General features: G+C 44.1%; 1 protein-coding gene across 9 annotated transcripts in view; it reads left to right on the top strand.

Annotated features, from left to right (window-relative positions):
- AFF3 (AF4/FMR2 family member 3) overlaps window positions 1–19,316 on the top strand; it is a 500,129-nt gene that overhangs the window by 420,576 nt on the left and 60,237 nt on the right. For 7 of the 9 annotated variants that reach the window (XM_016157239.2, XM_016157237.2, XM_016157241.2 and 4 more), the window contains one exon: window positions 2,488–2,528. In XM_016157239.2, the coding sequence (XP_016012725.2) occupies window positions 2,488–2,528 (41 nt within the window). The remainder of the gene's footprint in view (window positions 1–2,487; window positions 2,529–19,316) is intronic. The other 2 variants (XM_016157236.2, XM_016157243.2) reach the window with 1 other exon arrangement.

The following is a 19,316-nucleotide window of genomic DNA, read 5'->3' as shown; positions in this document are numbered from 1 at the left end:
TCAAGTATAGCTGCTGAGAGTGAAAGCCATCTTGCTGAGTGATAAGAGAACTTTTTAGGAGACAAACCTGGAAACAATACCCATCACCTGCCAGGTGCATTTGGTGAGCGTGCTCTTGGGCTGGCACAGAGAAAGGAGTGAGAGAAGAAAGGACAGACCCATCCTCTGAGGTATCAGAGGGACTCCTAGTTGCCGAAACCTTCCTCAGGCTTCTCACCTCTTTCTTCCGCCTCATTCTACTCCCTTGGGTGTCCTCGAGAGAAAGCTCTGTAGATCTTCTTCTTTCTTCTCTTGAACTGATTGTGCGACACTGGAATCTAGGGGAGGATGGGCAGTAACCTGTGGATTGTCCCCGGAAGCCTAGACATGGGCCTACCTCCCTCATCATCATATTCAGGCCAGAAAGAGTAGCTGGAAGCTGAGCCATATGGTGAGGGCCAAACTCAGGGTCCATAACATAAATGAATGGTAAATCCTCACCCAGAATGGGAAACTTTCAGTGCCCACTTCAGCAGATTTTATGTGTTTTCCTAAATCAGTGTGGTTATATCCCTTGTGGAAATTATCTAAGTTCCTGTTATTAAATTAGTTTCACTTCCTATTTCCAGGCCCAGAAGCTAATGTTCCCCATGCCACTTCTGTCAGCTCTGCCTTTCATTCCCACTTTGCTGCAGCGTTTTTCCACAGAAACACCCTTGTCATTTTCAGGGGGACTATTCCTCATCATATAGGGGACCTTCCTGACCTTTGAAAGGCTTTAATATCCCTGGCCCCAGGCACTAATTGCCAGGAATGTAACACACGGAAACATCCCTCCTTAGTCCCAGACACCCCTGAGCTTGGGAGAAGGGGCACCCCAGCTGAGAACTGTTGCTGGAAGTTCAGACAGGCCTTTGTTCCACGCTCTAGTCTAGCACAACCAACACCACTTCTCCCCGACCGTATCCCTCCTGTCTTTATAGCTTTGCTCAGATTTTGGTGAGAAGGGTTCCCTAATTGTCTCATTCATTTAATGTTTACGCAGCAGATGTTTACTGAGCACCTGCTGACAGTCTCAGGCACGTTTGGGGAGCTGCTGACCCACCACCATTAGCTGTCACTCATATCTGCACTGTCCTAGCTCTGTCTTTTTACTGCATGTTAGTTTATAAGTGTCTTCAAGTCATCACTGGGCCTCTAGTCTGACTTCCTGCCTTGGGATTGTGCTTCCCCGATACCATAACTAGTTTTTCTGCTTTGTTTTGATTCCTCCTGGAGCCCCGTGTAATAATCCGCACGTGGTAGGAATTTGGTGCATGTTGGAGTGGCCAAGCAATCCAGGATATGTATTTATTGCCGAGGGTAGATTTCATTTCTGTAACAATGATCAGGGTTCTGATGGGTCATGTTTTTCTAATGTGAAGATTCTGCCTGTTTTGTCTCCTATCCAATGTAATGAGAAATAACGTGGGAAACATTTTGGTGTCTCTGGTAAACAGTACACTTGACAGGTGTCACGTGCAAGGCGAAAACAGACCGTATGCACGTCTTATTTGGTACACCCTGAGAGAGCCTTGGTCTTATAGGCCATGCTCAGAGCCCCTCCTACTTAAGACTTCTGAAACACAGGACAGAGAGTGCCCCCTGTCTTCCGAGGTCTCAGTGCTCAGTGATGGAAGGCAAGCAGACAAAAAGTAGACTAGGTAGACAAAAGGAAAATGAGTACAAAATGAAGAGAATCCAGCTTTTTCATTTTCTCTTAGTTTTTGTTTTGTGGAAAATTTCAAACACATTCAAAAAGTCTAGAATAATGATTCCCAGTGTGCTCATCACCTAGTTTCAATGTTAGCAACCCAAGGCCATCCTGTTTCATTTACATGCCCATCCACTTCCTTTCCCTCCAAATATATTATTTTAAAGCAAATCATATAATTGCATCCATAAATATTTCAATATGAATCTCTAAAGACTCTTTTTAAAAACTTGCCACAAAATTATTACTCTGCCAACAACAAATCAATAATCTCACAATATCATCTCATTTCCAGTCAGTGTTCCAGTTTCCAATTGTGGTGACTTTTTCAGTAAATCTGAAAATTGGGTCAAAAATCATGCCTACATTGGGAGAGAAGATGTAAAGGAACCAAAACAGATTTTTCCCCCTACAGCGAAGTAGAATAAAACAATGGTAAAATGATTTCAGGTAGGAAAAATGAAATAGCTCTGAGTCTCATGGGATCTCCTGGGACCTGTCTCACCTCACCTGTCAGTACTTCGCGCCTCCCCACGCTACCCCCCTGGTGGCAGGTTGGCACTGCTGGCACTTCAGTTAACCCTTCAAGAATGTTCCTTTCATAACAGGACAGGACTCTCACTGTGTTGCTAGTAGTTTAATATTTGGCCACATGGCAAAAATGTGTGTGACATGGAGTTTTTTTTTTAAGTGTTGATTGAGCACATAATTTAAAAGTCGGAATATTAAATAAACATCTCTACCCTTCCTTCCAGCAGGCAGCGCAGAGAACCACTCTCCACGCTCTGTCTGACAGGTATGTTTTGTCATTTTTATGAACTATAAATTGCTTTATGAAACATTGAGCCCTATTTATTGTGGCATATAATTCATAATCGGATTTTGTCCCTCAAGTATCTGGGAACTGGGATGTTAAACGTTTTCGCATGCTTGGATTTGTCATGCCTGTGTGGAGTTTATTACTGTAAAAATCGCCTTGTTGTATTTCACAGAAAGTGTGGTGAGTCCCTTGTTGTGCAGTGAAACAAGAGACAAGGAACTAGAGGAAGAGGCCTGAATGGCGCAGTAAATTCTGAACTTTGGAATTGGTTGAGATCTAAGCTCATTTTTCAGCAATAAGTACTTCATTTATTCTGAGATGTTTTCTTCAGACTTTTTCCATATCATTTCCCCGGGAGCTATCTGTCTTTTGATGAGATTTGCTCTTAGAATACTTTATGCACATAACCCAATTCATGGTCCTGAATGCCTGACTTGTTACTCTGTGCTTCGGCTGGTTTTTTCTGACTCATATTATTGAGTGAGATCTATAGACCTAATCAACTAACACATTCAAGCTGTTTTAGACAGCCGGCTCTGCTGAGTAAAGGTAGTTGAACAGGAATATAAAAAGGCATTTTCTAGAAAGCACACGCCAGATCTTTTTTGTGTTTGGTTGTTTTGTTTTGTTTTGTTTTTTTAACTTGCTAAGGTTTTATGTGTATGTGTACGTGTATGTGCACGCATGTGCGTGTATGTGTGTGTGTGTGTGTTAAAGAATTATCAGGAGGTAAAGGCAAAGTCCCTGTGTCTCACCACAAGTAAGGTTCTTATAAGTCAGAAATAGCTGGAGATGCCCCCTGGCCGGCTGGTAGGCACCTCAGCGTTACCTAGTGACCTGTCGCCACCCTCTTTTGCTTCTCAGTTCTCTTTTGTGGAATGAGCAGTAATTAACTATGTAAAATAGTCCAGTTCAGCTCCTCCAAAATAAAACCCATCACTTAGGCTCATTATCTCTTCGCATGGGTGGAAAGCATGTCCTCTATGGTGGCAGGCTGAGCCTGAGTATTTTTTTTTCAATTGAAAAGCCTTCCCCATGACAACCACACAAGCTTGTGCGCTCTAAGAGTGGTGGCCACGTGATCTTCTGGAATTCCTTCCGGGAACAGCCAAACTGCATCTGAGTCTCCTGTAGAAGGAGGGGGGACTCTGGATCAAAACATTTCAAATCTGACATTAGTTCCTTTCCTCAATATTTTTATTTTTTCCCTTTGACTTCTTAAAAAAGTGATCCCTTCAACAAAATGCACTGAGAAGCAAGAGAAGAAAGCTCTCAGTTTACAATATTGTGTCATTGCCAGTAGTTACATGGTTTCTTTTGGGGAAGATTGAAAATGTTGTAAAATTGGATTATGGCGATGGTTTCACAACCCTGTAAATATGCTAAAACACACTTTAAATGGGTAAACTTTATAGCGTATAAATTATATTTCAATAAGCTAGATATGCAGATACAAAATGTCATTGTGACTCCGGTAGAATGAATCAGAACCTATTTTAGGAAAGTGTGGACACTCTCTGAAGACCTGCTTGCAAAATACAATCAGAAATCAGAAACTAGACCTGATACATCCTGAAGCTTCTTCCCAAAAGATACATGACCCCATCCTAGGTAGGAAACATGCATAGATTTAGTGATAGGCCATGCTATTCCCTTTGGCTTTTTTCTGATGTTCTCTCCAATCGCTGGTCAAGCTCAGTAGTTAATCATCTAGTAAGTTAGCATCTTAGCCCCTGTCAATTACGTAACTGCTGAGCAGCACACTGTGAGACAGAAGACCGTGCCCTAGAAACAGAAAAATAGAGGTTTCCATTGTCATTACACTTCCTATGGATTTCTCGATCTTCAAATGTAATAGAACATTTTCCCTTTAAATCTGACAATTTTTCTGTTCAAAATTGGGGGAACTTGTCTCATTTCAAAGTAATGGGTTGACTGTGTTGGCCATTCTGACAGTGTAAAGCTTCCTTTTCTGTGCTTTTTTTATTCTATGTTTTCCACTAATTCAGGGCCACAAGAGTAATTTCCATAAGTGTGAAGCATCTATAACCATTTGGAGATATATTTTAAAACCCTTCTTGAAAATAAGGACTTAAAACACCTACTAAATTAATTAGATTCATATTGTCTAACTTCTTTTAATGAGAGAATGCTAACTTATCAAGTGACAGAAGTCATTTTCTATTATCTTACTTATTCTGTTGAATAAACCAGCATTTTCTAGAAAATGAGCAATGTGACTCCTAGTCAAACCACTGCATGACTTACCTGTTCTTCTGTCAGAGAACCCACCTCAGGGCAAGAATGGAACTAAGTGAACATTCTCCCCAGTCTGTGACCACCCCCCAACGCCAGGTGGAGATCTAACCCCAATTTCTCTGGCTCCTTAAAGCCTGGTATTCATCTATTACACATTCATTCACGCAATCTATTCTGGATTCCTAATCTACTTTTTTCGGCCTTCTAATCACCTCTTGATACAAAATCCCATAATGATTTGGCAGCACTTTCATTTCTGTCCTATAAAAAGAGCACTTAGCAGTCCTTCCCTAGTTCTGCCATTCTGGAGTTGAACAGACTGGCCCAGGTAGGCCCAAGTCATGTGGGCCTGTCTCCCTGCCACTCAGCCACAGAACCACCTCAAGTACCTGGTGAACACAAGGATGTTTGATACAGGAGTTGGAGCTGTCTTGTTTCAAGATGTGCAATTTGGTGGTGAGATCAGATTTGGTTGACTAGGGTTGTGGGGGAAGATGAGTTCACAGTACAGGAAGCTTGCTGTTGTTCTCTTCCTCCCCAGGAGAAAGCCTTCCTTCCGGGCTTCAAGACCGGACCTAATGAGGCTAGTTACAGGCAAAGAGGTGGCATTTCCCTTTCCTTTCTAAGGACCGTAGAAAACTCATCCCAGTGGGGTGTTGGAGGGGAGAAACTATCCAGATGTCTTCTGAAAGGCAAATTTGTCTGTTTTTTCACTTGCCCAGTTTCCTGGTTTAAATAGGCATTCTGGCAGAAATCCAACATCTGGCAATTAGACTATATGCTTTACAGTTTAGTGAGTCCTCAGTGATTAATACAGAACCTTGATCAAGTAAAGCTATGGTGTTTCATTACTTAATTTTAAAAATTACCTGTGGTCACCCCTAAAAAAATCTTTGGCCTTGTTTGGTTTTATCTGAGTGATAGGCTTAATTTATGACTTAGCTGAAATAGCCAAAGTGTCCACAGTTGAACATGGCATCACAGTAGCAAGTCTGGGGCTTCAGCCCAACTCACTGTGTCCCCATGCTGTGATGGGAAGGGTCATTTGTTTGGAGCAGTTTTTCTTTTCTACTGACTGCAGAATTTTTCATCTACTTTATGGCGTTGAGCATCAGCTGGCCTACCAAAGGCCCATTGATGCCCCCAAATAATGAACAAAATCAGGAGACCAGAGCAGGACAAGGGGGCAAAATTCTCCATAAAGTAAACAAGTCAATTACAAGAAAACCTCAATTTGCAGAGACATTGTCCTCCCTACTTACTTCTTAGAATGTGCCTCTCAAGCATCTTGTCTTCCTGTGGATTATTGGTTGGGTTGGATAGAGAGAGGCAGGGGAGAACAGGACTAAATGGGCCTGTGGCTCACTTGCAAAGGTGTATCTGGTGCAGACACACTGCACTAGGAGAGCCATCCGCTGCAGGTAAAGTGGAAAATATGCGAAGTGCTGGAGGATAAGGGAAGACACGTGTGCAGCTGTGAAGTGCCTCTGGGTGATTAACTTCTCTTCCTTAGTAGTAGACCATAGATAACTGTGATCGAAAGAAGGATTCGTGTGATTTATCAAGCCATGCAACTGCATGTTTGCAGAGAAGCTGGAGGTCAGTACTGAAATCTAGGGCAAGGCAAGCATGAGGACATTTCGAGGACTCAGAAGTTAATCATCTCCTTGGATCGCTTCCATCTGTCTCAGAGCGACAGAGCCGCAGCAGAGAGAGCAGGGATGCTTTATAGCAGCCAATCAGGAATTCATATTTGCTGTGAAACCTCTAGCACCATTTGCAGTAACTTCAGTTTTATAAAAATGGAGCCTAATTTCATAAGAATAAATCACATTCAGCTAAAAATATGAGGAGCTGGGGAAAAAATTATGCTTGACTTAAAAGGAAAAAAATTTAAAAAGGAATGAACAAGAAAGCCAACATGAAAACAGTTGTAGAAGCGACGGCACTTGGAAGGCACAGACGGCCATGTGGTTAAATTGTGCATATAATGATCTTCTGAAATGTCAGCCCGTGACTCCAGAAATGGCTGCATTTTTATAGCCCAGGAGATGCATCACTAGACTGTACGCTGTCAGCCCATCCAGTAATCTCCGGTCTAGGATCCATTTACATTAAAATATAAACAACTGCCATTGATTTATTAATTTATGTAACCAGTGTTTATTGAGCACACCCTGTGGGCTCAGCCAGGTGCTGTGTGGGTGCAGGGGTGCAGGGGCAGAAGCAGCAGTCTCCCCTTGCTCAAGGCTTCCCCGCCCAGAGGGGCGCTGGAGGATTTGCTGCTCTCAGTTTAAGAAAGTGCTAAATTTCCAACTTGGAAGATGCCTAGGAGGCACACTGGAGGATTCACGTCAGCCCTGCAGACCTACAGAGGTCTCTGGTCTCTCCAAAGCAAAAGACTATAACAGAATTCTTTTGGTATACCATGTAGATAAAAACCTTCTTAAGAGCTTAAGAATTTAGAGACACTCACGTTGTCTTATTTTATGATCCTCACAACCACCTTGTGAGATAGGAAGGACCTATTTTACAGATAAGAAAACTGAGCCTGAGAAGGTGATGTGACTCACCCAAGGTCGCAAGGTAGCAAGTGGCAGAGCTGGGACTAGACTCCAGGTCCTCGGACAAGCAATGCCTATGATTCTCTCATCCTCCATCACCCAGTAGGAAAGCAGAAGGTGGGGTCAGAGGCAGGGGACTCACGCCATGTTTTACATTCTACCAGAGTGTACTCAGTCTGCACTGAAACATTATTTCTACTAATAATTATAATGATTGTAGCATTTCTGGCTTTTATCCCTATCACCTAACACAGTTCCTGACAATTAGGAAACACAATAAGTTATCTGATAAATGAAAGAGAACAATGAACAAATGAATGAATGAACTAGAACCAATGTTTTGTGGTTAAAGGATGGCACCCTTGGGCCTAAAATAGAAAGCTATTCTGAGACTGCAGCTGCATGCCACAGCAGCAGGCCACCTCAGGAAGCAGAGCTAGATAGTCAGGTTCACCACTAAGGGGTTCAAGCAGGTGTCCACGCTTATAAGATGCTCTAGAATTGAGAAAAACTATTAACTACCATACAGATAGAGAAGGGCAAAAATGGAGTTATTTTTAAAGTCCAAAAGTAGGCAAGAAAGTCAAAAGAAAAAGACTTCAAAAGATTGAAATCACCCAGTACAGTTAATTTGAGTGGAATTAAGTCAGGAATCAATAAGCAAAAGAGAGCTGCAGATGCTTAGAGAGCCTTCCCGCAAAGAGGGGGAGTGAAGCCCATAACCCCTCCCTGCACCCTCCCCTCCCTTCAAGCTGTGTTTCACACTATCGAAGGACTCAAAATGCTCCCCTTCCTTACCGTTACCAGTTATTCATGCTTCTTTTTCCTCTTCATTCATTTAATGCCTATTATGGTTCTGAGCTCTTGCTCTAGACAGGGCATTGTGCTGGTCTCAATGGAGGACACAAAAATCCACTCCCTGCGGACTCCACTCTGTGGGAACCCATAGAGGTCGGAGAGACCTAAGCACCCACACAACCACTCTGTGTGTGTGTGTGTGTGTGTGTGTGTGTCACACGGCGACATACATGTACATCACCATAGGTCTTATTAGTGTAGGCGCCATGGGTAGGAACCACATGAACATCTCACGCGTCATTTCATTAATCCTTTCCACCACCTCTCAGCCAAAGAGGAGGAGCTCAACATTAGGTCCCTAAAGAGATAATATTTCCAATGGAGTTTGATTTCATTTAATTTTCCAAATACTCTTCCTAAAATTCTAGTGAATCTGGGTTTCCAGAGAGATATAACTTACCCAAAGCCTTCAAGCCATAAAGCCCAGAGAGGTGTGACTTCTCAGTACTCTTAGCCGCTTCAGGAACATCCCCCATCAAATTACCAAGAAATAAACATCACTGGCAGGTAAAACCCAGAAGTAGTTTCAGAGCACAGAGGGAAGAGAGTGGGCAGGAGGTATTTTCACTAGCATGCAAAGGACAGGTGGCATCAAGTGAAGGGAAGGGCCAGCCTTCTCTGTGGAAAAGATGGCCTGAGAAAAACGAGGGTGCAGAAGTAAGCCAGGAACAGCAGGCTCTTCTTATTCCAGGTGTGGGTACTGTAAGGAAAGGTGTCTGGTCAGCCACCTATACAAGGGGGTAGGGTGAGGGTCTCCTTCAGTGCCACAGTGCTTCCTCCAGATGTGGGGTTAAGCTTAATCTTCCACAGAAACCTTAAATAACCACCTTACCCAACTGGCACGGCTCCTAGTCCATCAGCCCCTCATGTAATTGCTGACACAGGAGTGTGTCTGCCCTCTGCTTCCTTTGTAACCACATCTTGAATTTTAGAGAGCACTGTATACAAAATGACTGCTCAGTGATGACTTACAAATGCCTTTACAACAAGAAAGACCAAGAATCCAAATCATGCCACTCATCTCCACTTTCCAGTAGGAAGAGAAAAATACCCAGCTTTCCCTAGTCTGCCCTCCTTTTCCGGGCATCGTGAGGCAGGCATGGGATTTTGCGATCCTTAAGCTGGGGTTCGGATTTGCTTTGGGCAATGTATTTGCCCATCTGAGTCTGAACTTTCTCAGTCGCATAAACAAGATGAAAAGAGTGACCTCCCTTGTTAGGTTTATGGGCAGATTAAATAAAATGATTAGCAGAAAAAGGGCTTTATTAACCTTTCTATATGATGATGCTCACTCTATTACACCACCAAGACAAGCCTCTCACCGAGACACCATATGATACTCTAAGTCCTACTGAGGGGCTTAAAAACCAAGAGAAGGAAAATATCAGAGTGTGGATTTCATGTATGAAACCATATGGGGCACATCCTTACATCAACATTATAAAAATAAATATCAACAGATTCCAAGAGCCGTCCTTACCATTGCTTTCTTCTAAACCATATTCCTATTTCACTCTTTTGGAAAAGTCACCCTGGGGTATTTCCGGCCACCTTGTCCAGCCATGGCTGGAGAATTGTTTTTATTTTATTATTTCAAAGTAAAGAATCATTATTTCAAAGCAAACAGGAATTCTCAGTTAACATGGGTGATGGCTGGTGGAGCTCTGTTTGGAAGCCGTGGGAGGGCCGAAGAACACAGAGTGGCCACGTTCCCTTCTCTAAGGCCCGATGAGACTCACCTGTATGCACAGGAGTGGACACCCTCAGCCTTGCTGCCCCCTCTGGAGCCACCCCATCAGTGTCCCTCACTGCCCTTGAGTGGCTGTTGGCTTAATCGACTGCATTAGAGCACATGCAGGCTAACGGGTCTAAAATCCAGCTATTAAAAAACCCCTTAGCACTAATTTCCACAATAAAATACCATAGCTCGAGAAAGCCATTAAATTCTATCAGGTAAATAACACACATTTTAAAAGGTTGCAAACTTGCCTTTTATACAATAGAACATTATAGCCTGGAAGTGACTGTTAACAGTCTTTTGAGTAAATAAATAAGCTGTATGAAGCCACTAATTGCCCTTTAAGATGGTTTAGTGGGTTTGGGGATGCCCCTGGTTTGATGTGGGTGAACCTGCTGCCTGACACCTGGGCTGGAAAGGCCCAGCAGGAGGGAACTCAAGGTGGAAGTAAGTCGAACCCATTTAGTCAAAGCTCACAATGGCCATGAGCCTTCTGGAACAGATATAGTAACTCCAAATAGGGCAGACTTCAAAGAGTTTGATCTCTTTAAAAAAAAGAACAACATTGGGACAGCTGCACAACAATGTGAGTATGTTTAATGCCACTAAATTCTTTGCTTAAAAATGGTTTAAATGGTCTATTTTATATTATATATATTTTACTATGATAAAATATTTTTTAAAAAAAAAACAGTATACATCTTTGCATACACTAATATTCCAAGCTCTTCAGCATGGCCCCTCTGTCCTATATCTAGCATGGGAAGCAGTTGTTTCTGTCGTGGGTTTCAGGTCTTCGAGTTCCCTCCTGGAGATGCCTCTGGCAGATGACCCATCCCTCCCCTGCTCCTATAACCAAGGGTCTGTAAGATGATGTCCATACCATCTGAGGCAACCAGCCTCAGGATGGGCCGGCCACCCAGAGCAGGAGTGACACAACAATACCCTATTACTAGCTTTGACAATGTCATCCACAGTGTTCGCTTATTCTAGATTCATTCACAAACTAAGTCCATAAAGTTACTGGAGAGAGAGAGAGAGAGAGAGAGAGAGAGAGAGAGAGAGAGAGAGAGAGAGATCTCACAACTCTAAGTTACTTTTATTGAACAACCTTGTCACTGTCATATTCCTTTTGAACACCATGTCACTGTCACTTCTAGACCAAGGACTACGGTATACCATGCATCTGTTTGTTATTTATTTCACTTTTAATGCATCCAAAAAATTTTTTTAATGTGTTCAATACATATGACATCTCAAAGTTGGAAATAAGAGAAGTAAAACTTATGTGTAATTAGCATAGTTTTCAATATTTGTCACCACTGTCTACTTTTTAAAAATATATATTTTGAAGCAGAATTACATCTGTACCTTCTTGAATCACTACTTAGATTAAGTCAAGTACTTGCTATCCTGCACTGAATGTGCCAATGACTAATTAATTAGTGGTCAGTTCTTTGAAAAATGGTTAAACTGACTATACATGAAGATAATCTATAGTCTCCCCACTTCTCATTTTCTAAATTTTGCATATGTGGTCACCATTCTCACTGACCCCATCTGAGAAACTGAACTGAACATTAAAAAAACCCAAGGGCAAGAAATAATATATTTTTACAGGAGTAAAAGAAATTTTTTAAAGATGCCATTTTAATACACATGTATATTTCTTAACACACGTGTATATTTTCTTAACACACGATGCCACTGTCCTCAGAGGCACCACTCATGTCTATGCTTTAATAAGTGGAGGACCAGCTGGGAAAACTGGCAGCTGTCTGCGTGGTTTTAAAGCCAGGAGATAGATTAGAGTTGGTTTTTTGGTTTTGTTTTGCTTAAAACCAAACTACTTAGCCGCATTTGATGTTTATTTAAATTGTGAAACTATTATTTTTTGTTTTGGTTTTCTAAATCTCCCCTTAGTGGAGATAACCTGCGGAGGTCTGGGGTCTTTTTTCCCTGCTTTGAGAAGCTTTCAGGCTAGCAACTCCCATTGCCTCCATCTGCTCCATCTACCTTCCCCAGTACATTCCTCCCAGACAGTCCCACACAGCCATTTCATCCTTCAGACCATAGAGCCAACTGGAGCAGGGGCCTCTCCAGCTGCTGACTCTGGGCACAGGGCCTCCCCTCCCCTCCTCTCCCCATTGGCCTCCCCTGAGCGACTCCTCTTCCCTGCATCGGCCTAGCTGGCCAGCTGGCTTTTAATGACTGTGTCCTGGAGACCGTAGGCTCCCTGCCGCTGTGGAAAGGTTAACGTGCTCCCCATCAGCTGGAGCAGACTGACCTCCGGCTCCTTCCAACTCCTTCCCCTCTGCTGGCTCCCAGGCCAAGGGACTGGCGCCAGCTGCCACACCATGGCCCCTGGCAGCCTGCAGTATGCAACACCCACCTCTGCCCCTACCAGCCAGCATCAGAGCCCAGCCATCTGCATCTCTGTCATTCAGGGACAGCCACCAGAGATCCTGGATCCTGAGTACATTCCCCGGCATGGCCTCCTCTCTCTGGAATTCTCCATGGCTTTGGTTTGAGTTCTCATGCTGCTCTTTACCCACTGCACCCCCTGCCTCTTCCTGAGAGGCAGCGCTCAGAATGTCAATGCTTCTTAATTAATTATAGGTCAGCTAGGTTAAATATCACTTTGCACTGTGAGTGTTATGCAGGCACAGAGGACTAGGCACTGGTTCATTTTCTGAGGGAGTATGTGAAGAAGGTCTGTATTTTCTTTGAGTCACTGCCCAAGCCACTGAACTGTTTATTGTAATTCTGACAGGACAGCAAGCGTGGTCCTTCGCCACTACCAGATGCTATGCACAAAGCTGGATGTTAACTCCCTCTCTGACTAGGGCACATGGTCTCCAGTGCCTCCTGCTGCCCTCTGGCCTCTCAGAATGCCCTCTGCAGGGACTTGATGTCATTAATGTCACAACAGCACTCTGGGGCAGGTGCCATTGTCCCCATTTTACACCTGTGGAAACTGAAGCCCAGGGCGATGGAATCACCAGCCCAGGAATCAGATGTCAGTGTGGCCCTGGCACCCCACGCTGGTCACGGAGATGCACTGTTTGTGGCCGGGCTGCCCAAGAGCCTTGTTCTTTTTCCATTCCATTGAATCCCCTTGAAACCAGACAAAATTTGGCCCTGCCATGAGCTCACCCAGCACAGGCCAGAGCACACACCCCGGGCCCAGGGCTGCTCTTGCCCACATGTCAGGGCATCAGGGCATCGTTACCTTTCATCCAAGAGGACACTTGTGGTTTGCTCCACATTTGAACATAACACAGGAATGAACATGCATCCACCAAGGGTTCCACCAGGGACCCGCTTGGTGGAATGTTCTTCATCTAGTTCTGTTCTTTGCAAGAAAGTAGTTGTAGAGATTCCAGGCCTCCTTCTGAGTTCTGCACTTGAAGATGACAAAGAACTTGAAAAGTAACATGGTCGTATGTAGATTTATATGATAGGGAAAGGAGAGCCAAGCCTACATTATTTCCTAAGACTTACATTTCTTAAAGAGTTTCTTTCCTTCCAGCTGGCTGGAGAAATAGTAGCTATTCACTAATATTTCAAAATCAAGGATGGATTTTGCTCACATCATTATAGCAACTCTGTACCCCATGGGCCTCCGAAATGTGGCCCCACCCACATAGTGTTCCTTTGGGCGCCGACACCACCCACCCGTTTTCCTGGCCCCAGTCAAGACAAGTGAAGCTCTAAGGTGGTAGAGGCCACACAGACTATCTCTGGGTATCAGAAGGTCTGTGGCAGCAGGTGTTCAACCAGCACAACTCCTGTCCTCCTCAGGCCCTGGCTCTGTCACAGACTCACTCGTGACTACACGCACAGAAGCTTTAGTTCTCCCACACCTGCATACACGGCTCTTCCTTCATTCCCCCTTCTCCTCCTCCCTCCGGCCCACCTGGCCCATGCCTACTGTCACAGCTGAAACAGGCCTTCCTCCCTTTGCCATCCATTCCCATGGCATCCTCCAGTTGCCTCTTGGTGTCACTATCACTGTTGTAATGAGCTGCCTAGCTTCCTACCTTCCCCTGGAAAACAAGCTTTGTTTCATGCCTGTCAGGTCTTGGCACCCAGTGCAACTGCTGATGCGTGGCTTTAACACTCACTGGCACACTTGATACCTGAGCTTTTTTTCTTATCTGTTAAGTGTAGATAGTGATACTCACTCTATCCACCTTGAAGCATTTGTCAGGCCTTAGGAGATTATTTTTGCAGAAGAGCTATGTGAAACAAAAATCTGACTACAAGCAGTACATGTTTTTAGTAATATAGTTGCTATAAAAAAGAACAAAGCCACTTGTATAGCTGTAACTCTTGGTGAGTAATAAAAAATAAAGTCAAAACAACCTGTTCCCTCCTTTACCTTTAACCATTGGCTCCCAACCTAGGGGAAGGCTGGTGACTTTTCTCCAACAGTAATCAATGAGGTAAGTTACACAATGGCAGTGGCAGTAAATATAAAAGCAGTTACTGAGGTGGCAATTTTAATTCAAAATCATTTTAATTATATGGGACTCCCACTTATTTAAAATCCTGTTTCCACAGAGCCACCTCTCAGCATTCAAACTGCCCCCACCATGGTTACCTGGAGAGGACCTGAGAGATTCTCTTCCTCCTTTACATTAGTGAGCAGCTCAGGGAATGCAGGCAGAGAGGTGGCTGAGTACATGACAGGCGAGACCTGGCCCCATCAAGAGACTGTCATGCTGCTCTTTCACAAAGCTTTGCACACTGGGCTTCTGTGTCTCAGCCCAGTAGTCTTGAAGTCACAGGAGTGGCATTTCTCATGTGATGCTCTAGGCCAGTAATAGCTGCAGTCATTGTGCATCCCAGGGTATGCCTGCACCCTGCCCCCAAAGTTATGGGTGGTGCCTCCTTCGCTCTTAACATGTCCTGGTTTAAACCACTGTAAGAAATCACCTCACTCCCAGTGGGATGGCTAATATGAAAAAAGAAAAAGAGAGAAAGGAAGAAAGGAAGGAAAGAAGGAAGGAAGGAAGGAAAGAAGGAAGGAAGGAAGGAAGGGAGGGAGGCAAGGAGGGAAGGAGGCAAGGAGGGAAGGAGGGAAGAAGAGAGGAAAAGAGGGAAGAAAAGAAGTGTTGATGAGAATGTGAAGAAATTGGAACCCTTGTGCACTGATTGTGGGAATGTGAATTGGTGCAGCCACTATGGGAAAAAAAGGACAGTTCTTCAATAAGTTAAAAATAGAACTACCATATCGTCCTGTAATTCTGCTTTTAGATATATACCCACAAAGAATTGAAAACAGGGTTTCAAAGAGATGTGTGCACACCCATGTTCATAGCGGCATTATTCACCGTAGCCAAGAGACAGAAGCAACTCAAATGTTTTATCAGTGGATGAATGGATAAATGAAGTATGTTAAAGACATTCAGTGGGATATTATTCAGCCCCCAAAAAAGGAAGGAAATTCTTACACTGTACTAAATGAAATAAGCCAGTAACAAAAAGATAAATACTACATGATCCCACTTATATGAGGTGCCTAGGGTAGTCAAATTCAGACACACAAAATAGAATGGTAGGTGCCAAGTGCCACTGGCTCGAGGAGGGGGCAATAAGGAGTTAGTACTTAATGGGTGTGGACTTTCAGTTTTGTAAGATAAAAAGAGTTTCAAACATGGATGGTGGTGATGGAAGCAAAACCAAGTGAAATGTCCAGGTTTAGACCACAGATTATATGGTCACCCTAATTATAAGTTATTTTGAATTTGTGTCAGTCATTGTTACTCACGGAAACACTTTCAATGGAAGCCTTTATTTCTAACTATGGAATAAAAGCCTCTTCTTGATGAAAAACTCTCCCCTCCTGGCAGGCAGATGGGGTGTTTATAGGACACTTGCTTGGATTGGGTGACATAATAGGAAGCAGAGACTCAGACCACTAGGAAGGAGAAATCCACCTTATCCCTCCATTGACCAGGGGCTAGGTTCTTTGGGAAAGAAAAACTCATTGCAGTTCTGGAGTGCTAGTCCAGACTTTGGAGGGCCAAGGGAGAGGGTCGCATGTCCAGGGCACATCCAGGAGCTGGATGGGGCCTTCGGTAAGCCTGACAATTGATGGAGCCCTCTTCCGTGTCCTGCTCAGACTGCCTTTTCGGCAACAGCTCACAGTATCTCTATCTTTAAGACTTAGCTAGTAGCTGCCAGTTTCTGAAATGCCCTCCTCCATTGCAGCTCCACTGAGAACCCCATGTTCTCCAACAGGTCAGTTCGTCCATGAGATGAACCCAGGCCTCTCGCCTCCATTTGTGCCCCTTGGCAGTATCACACCTGTGTAAAAGCACCCATGTCCATTCTCCCCAGCCCTGTAATCTTCCCCCCACTGACCTTAGCTCTTCATTAGCTGATAAACTTCTTGGAGGAAATGTGAAGAAGGTGTCAAGTCTTCTTTTATTTCTATGGTAGGTGTTCACTAGCTACCATAGCCCATGTTTTATTTTCTAACACCATTGCTATTTCTTAGTTGGTATTTGACATTTCTACATCTTCACCTTCTGCCTTTCAATCTTCATGCAGTGCATTCTCACTGGTGTCACTTCCGTCTCTACGCTTTCCGGTGAAGGTCATCTGTTGGAAATCTTCACACTAAAGTACTGGTAGTGACCAAGATCCTCAAGGAAGTGCAGGAAGGTCTAAACAATAGGGCCTAAAGGAGAAGATTTGCTTCCAAAAGGATTTTTTACCTTATATATAAAAATAAAACTGGCACCAACCACAACAAAAGTGAGCTAGGGAAGTGGACTGTAAATTTGCAGACACAACTTTCCCTCAGGAAAACATTCCAAACAGGGGTGTGTCTCTGTTACCGTCAACATCATTGCCAAGTCTGTCCTATTGAATTAAACAACAGCTTTCAATGTTCTGTTGGCAAAATGCAACAGAAAGCAGCTTAGGGTAGGTGGAGCTTGGCTGTTTTGGACGTACCAGGGACCCTTCGCTGTTGGCATTCCCTACACCTGCCCTGGAAGGCAATTCAGTACCTTCCTTTTGAAGTCATTTTGAAAGTTGTATAAGGCAGTATTTTAACCTTGAATTTTGTGACTTCGAAATAGACTCAGATGATATTTTGTCTCCTCTTTACTTTGATCTTCTAACTGTTCTTCCATCATAATGTCTGTTGTATTACATTACTCTTAAAATATAGCTTTGGCAAACTGAGATGAGTTCCCAGGTCCCCAAACTTCCCTGTTGGTGACTAATTGTAATTAATCCTCTCACATGTCATTCCATCTGGGATCCTGTAACATAACCCAGAAGACACTAGAAAATTGCAAGCAGGAAATCACACACATGTTATGTAACAGTGGTGCTGTTGCCAGGGATGGTTTGTCTGTCTTCCTTAAGTAATCCATCCACAGATTTTCCAGGCATGCCCCCTTGGTGCTTGGCATCATATATACTTTTTTTTACATTGGATGGATAAGAAAGATGACACCTAAGGTTGCCAGGTTTAGCAAATAAAAAATATAGGAACAACAAATAATTCTTTCATATAAGTGTGTCCCTAATTTTACATAGTAGTTGTTGTTTATCTGAAATTCAGATTTCACTGCATGCCCTATATTTTATGTAGCAACCCTACCCAAACCATATTTTGATTGAAACACCATTAAGAAAAAAAAGATTCCATAAAAAGTATGTGATCTTCATTGGACATTCCATAAGAAAACGTCAAGGTCTTGGTGGAGGCATCCACATATAAACTGAGTGCAGCTTAAATCAAAATTCCATCTCACTCTTCAGGAGAGCCCCTTAAAACATGAGTACTTTCTCTTCAGCAGAGTAAGCATCTCACTTTTCGTAGAAGCCATACACAACGGTTCCTCTTCAGATCAGATTCCATATGTGTGTCTCTGGCGGTGGGCGGGGGCAGGGGAGGTGGCGGTGGTGCGTTGTACCTGTGCATGTGCAGGGCCTTCAGGTACGTGGGGAAGAGCCATTTGCAGGTTGGAGGCATCTGGCTGAAGCCTGCTCCAAGCACCGCCCACCCCCCACCCCTCCACCCCCCGCCCCATTCCCAACATGTGTCCTGATGAAAATCTTCAAGACAACAGCTTTCCATGAGTCATGGATTGTTGTCCCAGTACCATACTGACCTTTTGGTGCCATTTTTAATTTATATTTTGCTGAGTTACTTGTGCCAATGCTGTCTTTTTCGATAAAGTGGAAGCTTTTTTTCTTTCTGCCACTGAGGAGAATACCTGACCTCTTTCTCACTGTCTGGGATCAGGCCGAGGAAACTTTTCTGTTGACTTCTAAGAATAGCAGGTGATGAGCCGAGTGTGTTACCCCCAGCATGTGGCCTGCAGGGCCACGTGTGGGTGACACTTTCTTTTAAGCCTTGTTTCTTAAGCACTAGGACTCTCTTGGTTATCCCGTCATATTAATTATTCATTGCCTAACTTTTCTCCAACAGTAATTAATGAGATAAGTTACATAATGGCGATGGTAATAAATATTGTAACATAAAAGCAATTACCGAAGTAGCAATTTTAATTCAAAATTATTTTAATTATGTGGGACTCTCACTTATTTAAAATCCTGTCTCCACAGAGCCTCCCTTGAGCATCCAAACTGCCCCACCATGGTTACCTGGAGAGGGTCTGAGAGATTCTCTTCTCTCTTAACTTTAGTGAGCAGCTTGGGGAATGCAGACAGGGAGGTGGCTGGGTACATAACAGGTGGGACCTGGCCCCTCAAATGAGGGTCCCGGAGCCCAGAAGGCACTGTGTGGTGGGCCTTTTGTTTTGGAGGAGGGTGGGGTGGGAAGACCCCATGGGACCCGCGTCCTGGGCCAGCAGCTGGCACACTCTCATAGTATTTCTGTGCACACGGTCCACACTGGGTTTAATGCTCTTTGGTTTCCTTCTGGAATTCTGAATAACTCATCTTTGAATTTATGTTCCTTAAGCGAAGGCCACTGAGACAGTGGAGCATGCAACAGTGGCTTGGAGCCTTGGCTAGCATGTAGTTCTGCCACCCAGGGCCAGGTTCCCAGCTTCCTGCACCCCTGCACAGTGCCCTGTCCCTGCCCAGTGTCCCTCTCAACACTCCACACATTGACTGCTGCCATCTTGCACCCCAGGGGTCATGGGTGCACAAGCAGTCAGGGTAGGGCACTCATACCTAGGACACCGTGGTCACCCTCTCTGCCCAAGCTGGCAGTGCTAGGGCCCATTCAGTGGGCAGAGAGTTGAGCCTCTCCCCTACCCTGATGCAGGTGCCTAGTGGGTCCTGCTAAGAGGATCACAATACCCTTAGGGGTCACCCTTTCCATGTTGCTGAGGTGGCCAGCCATGG

This window comes from Rousettus aegyptiacus, unplaced genomic scaffold, assembly GCF_014176215.1.
Source record: "Rousettus aegyptiacus isolate mRouAeg1 unplaced genomic scaffold, mRouAeg1.p scaffold_m13_p_7, whole genome shotgun sequence".
Lineage (NCBI taxonomy): Eukaryota > Metazoa > Chordata > Mammalia > Chiroptera > Pteropodidae > Rousettus > Rousettus aegyptiacus.
The sequence above is the reverse complement of the archived record's forward strand: the minus strand, read 5'-3'. Positions and strand labels throughout refer to the sequence as shown.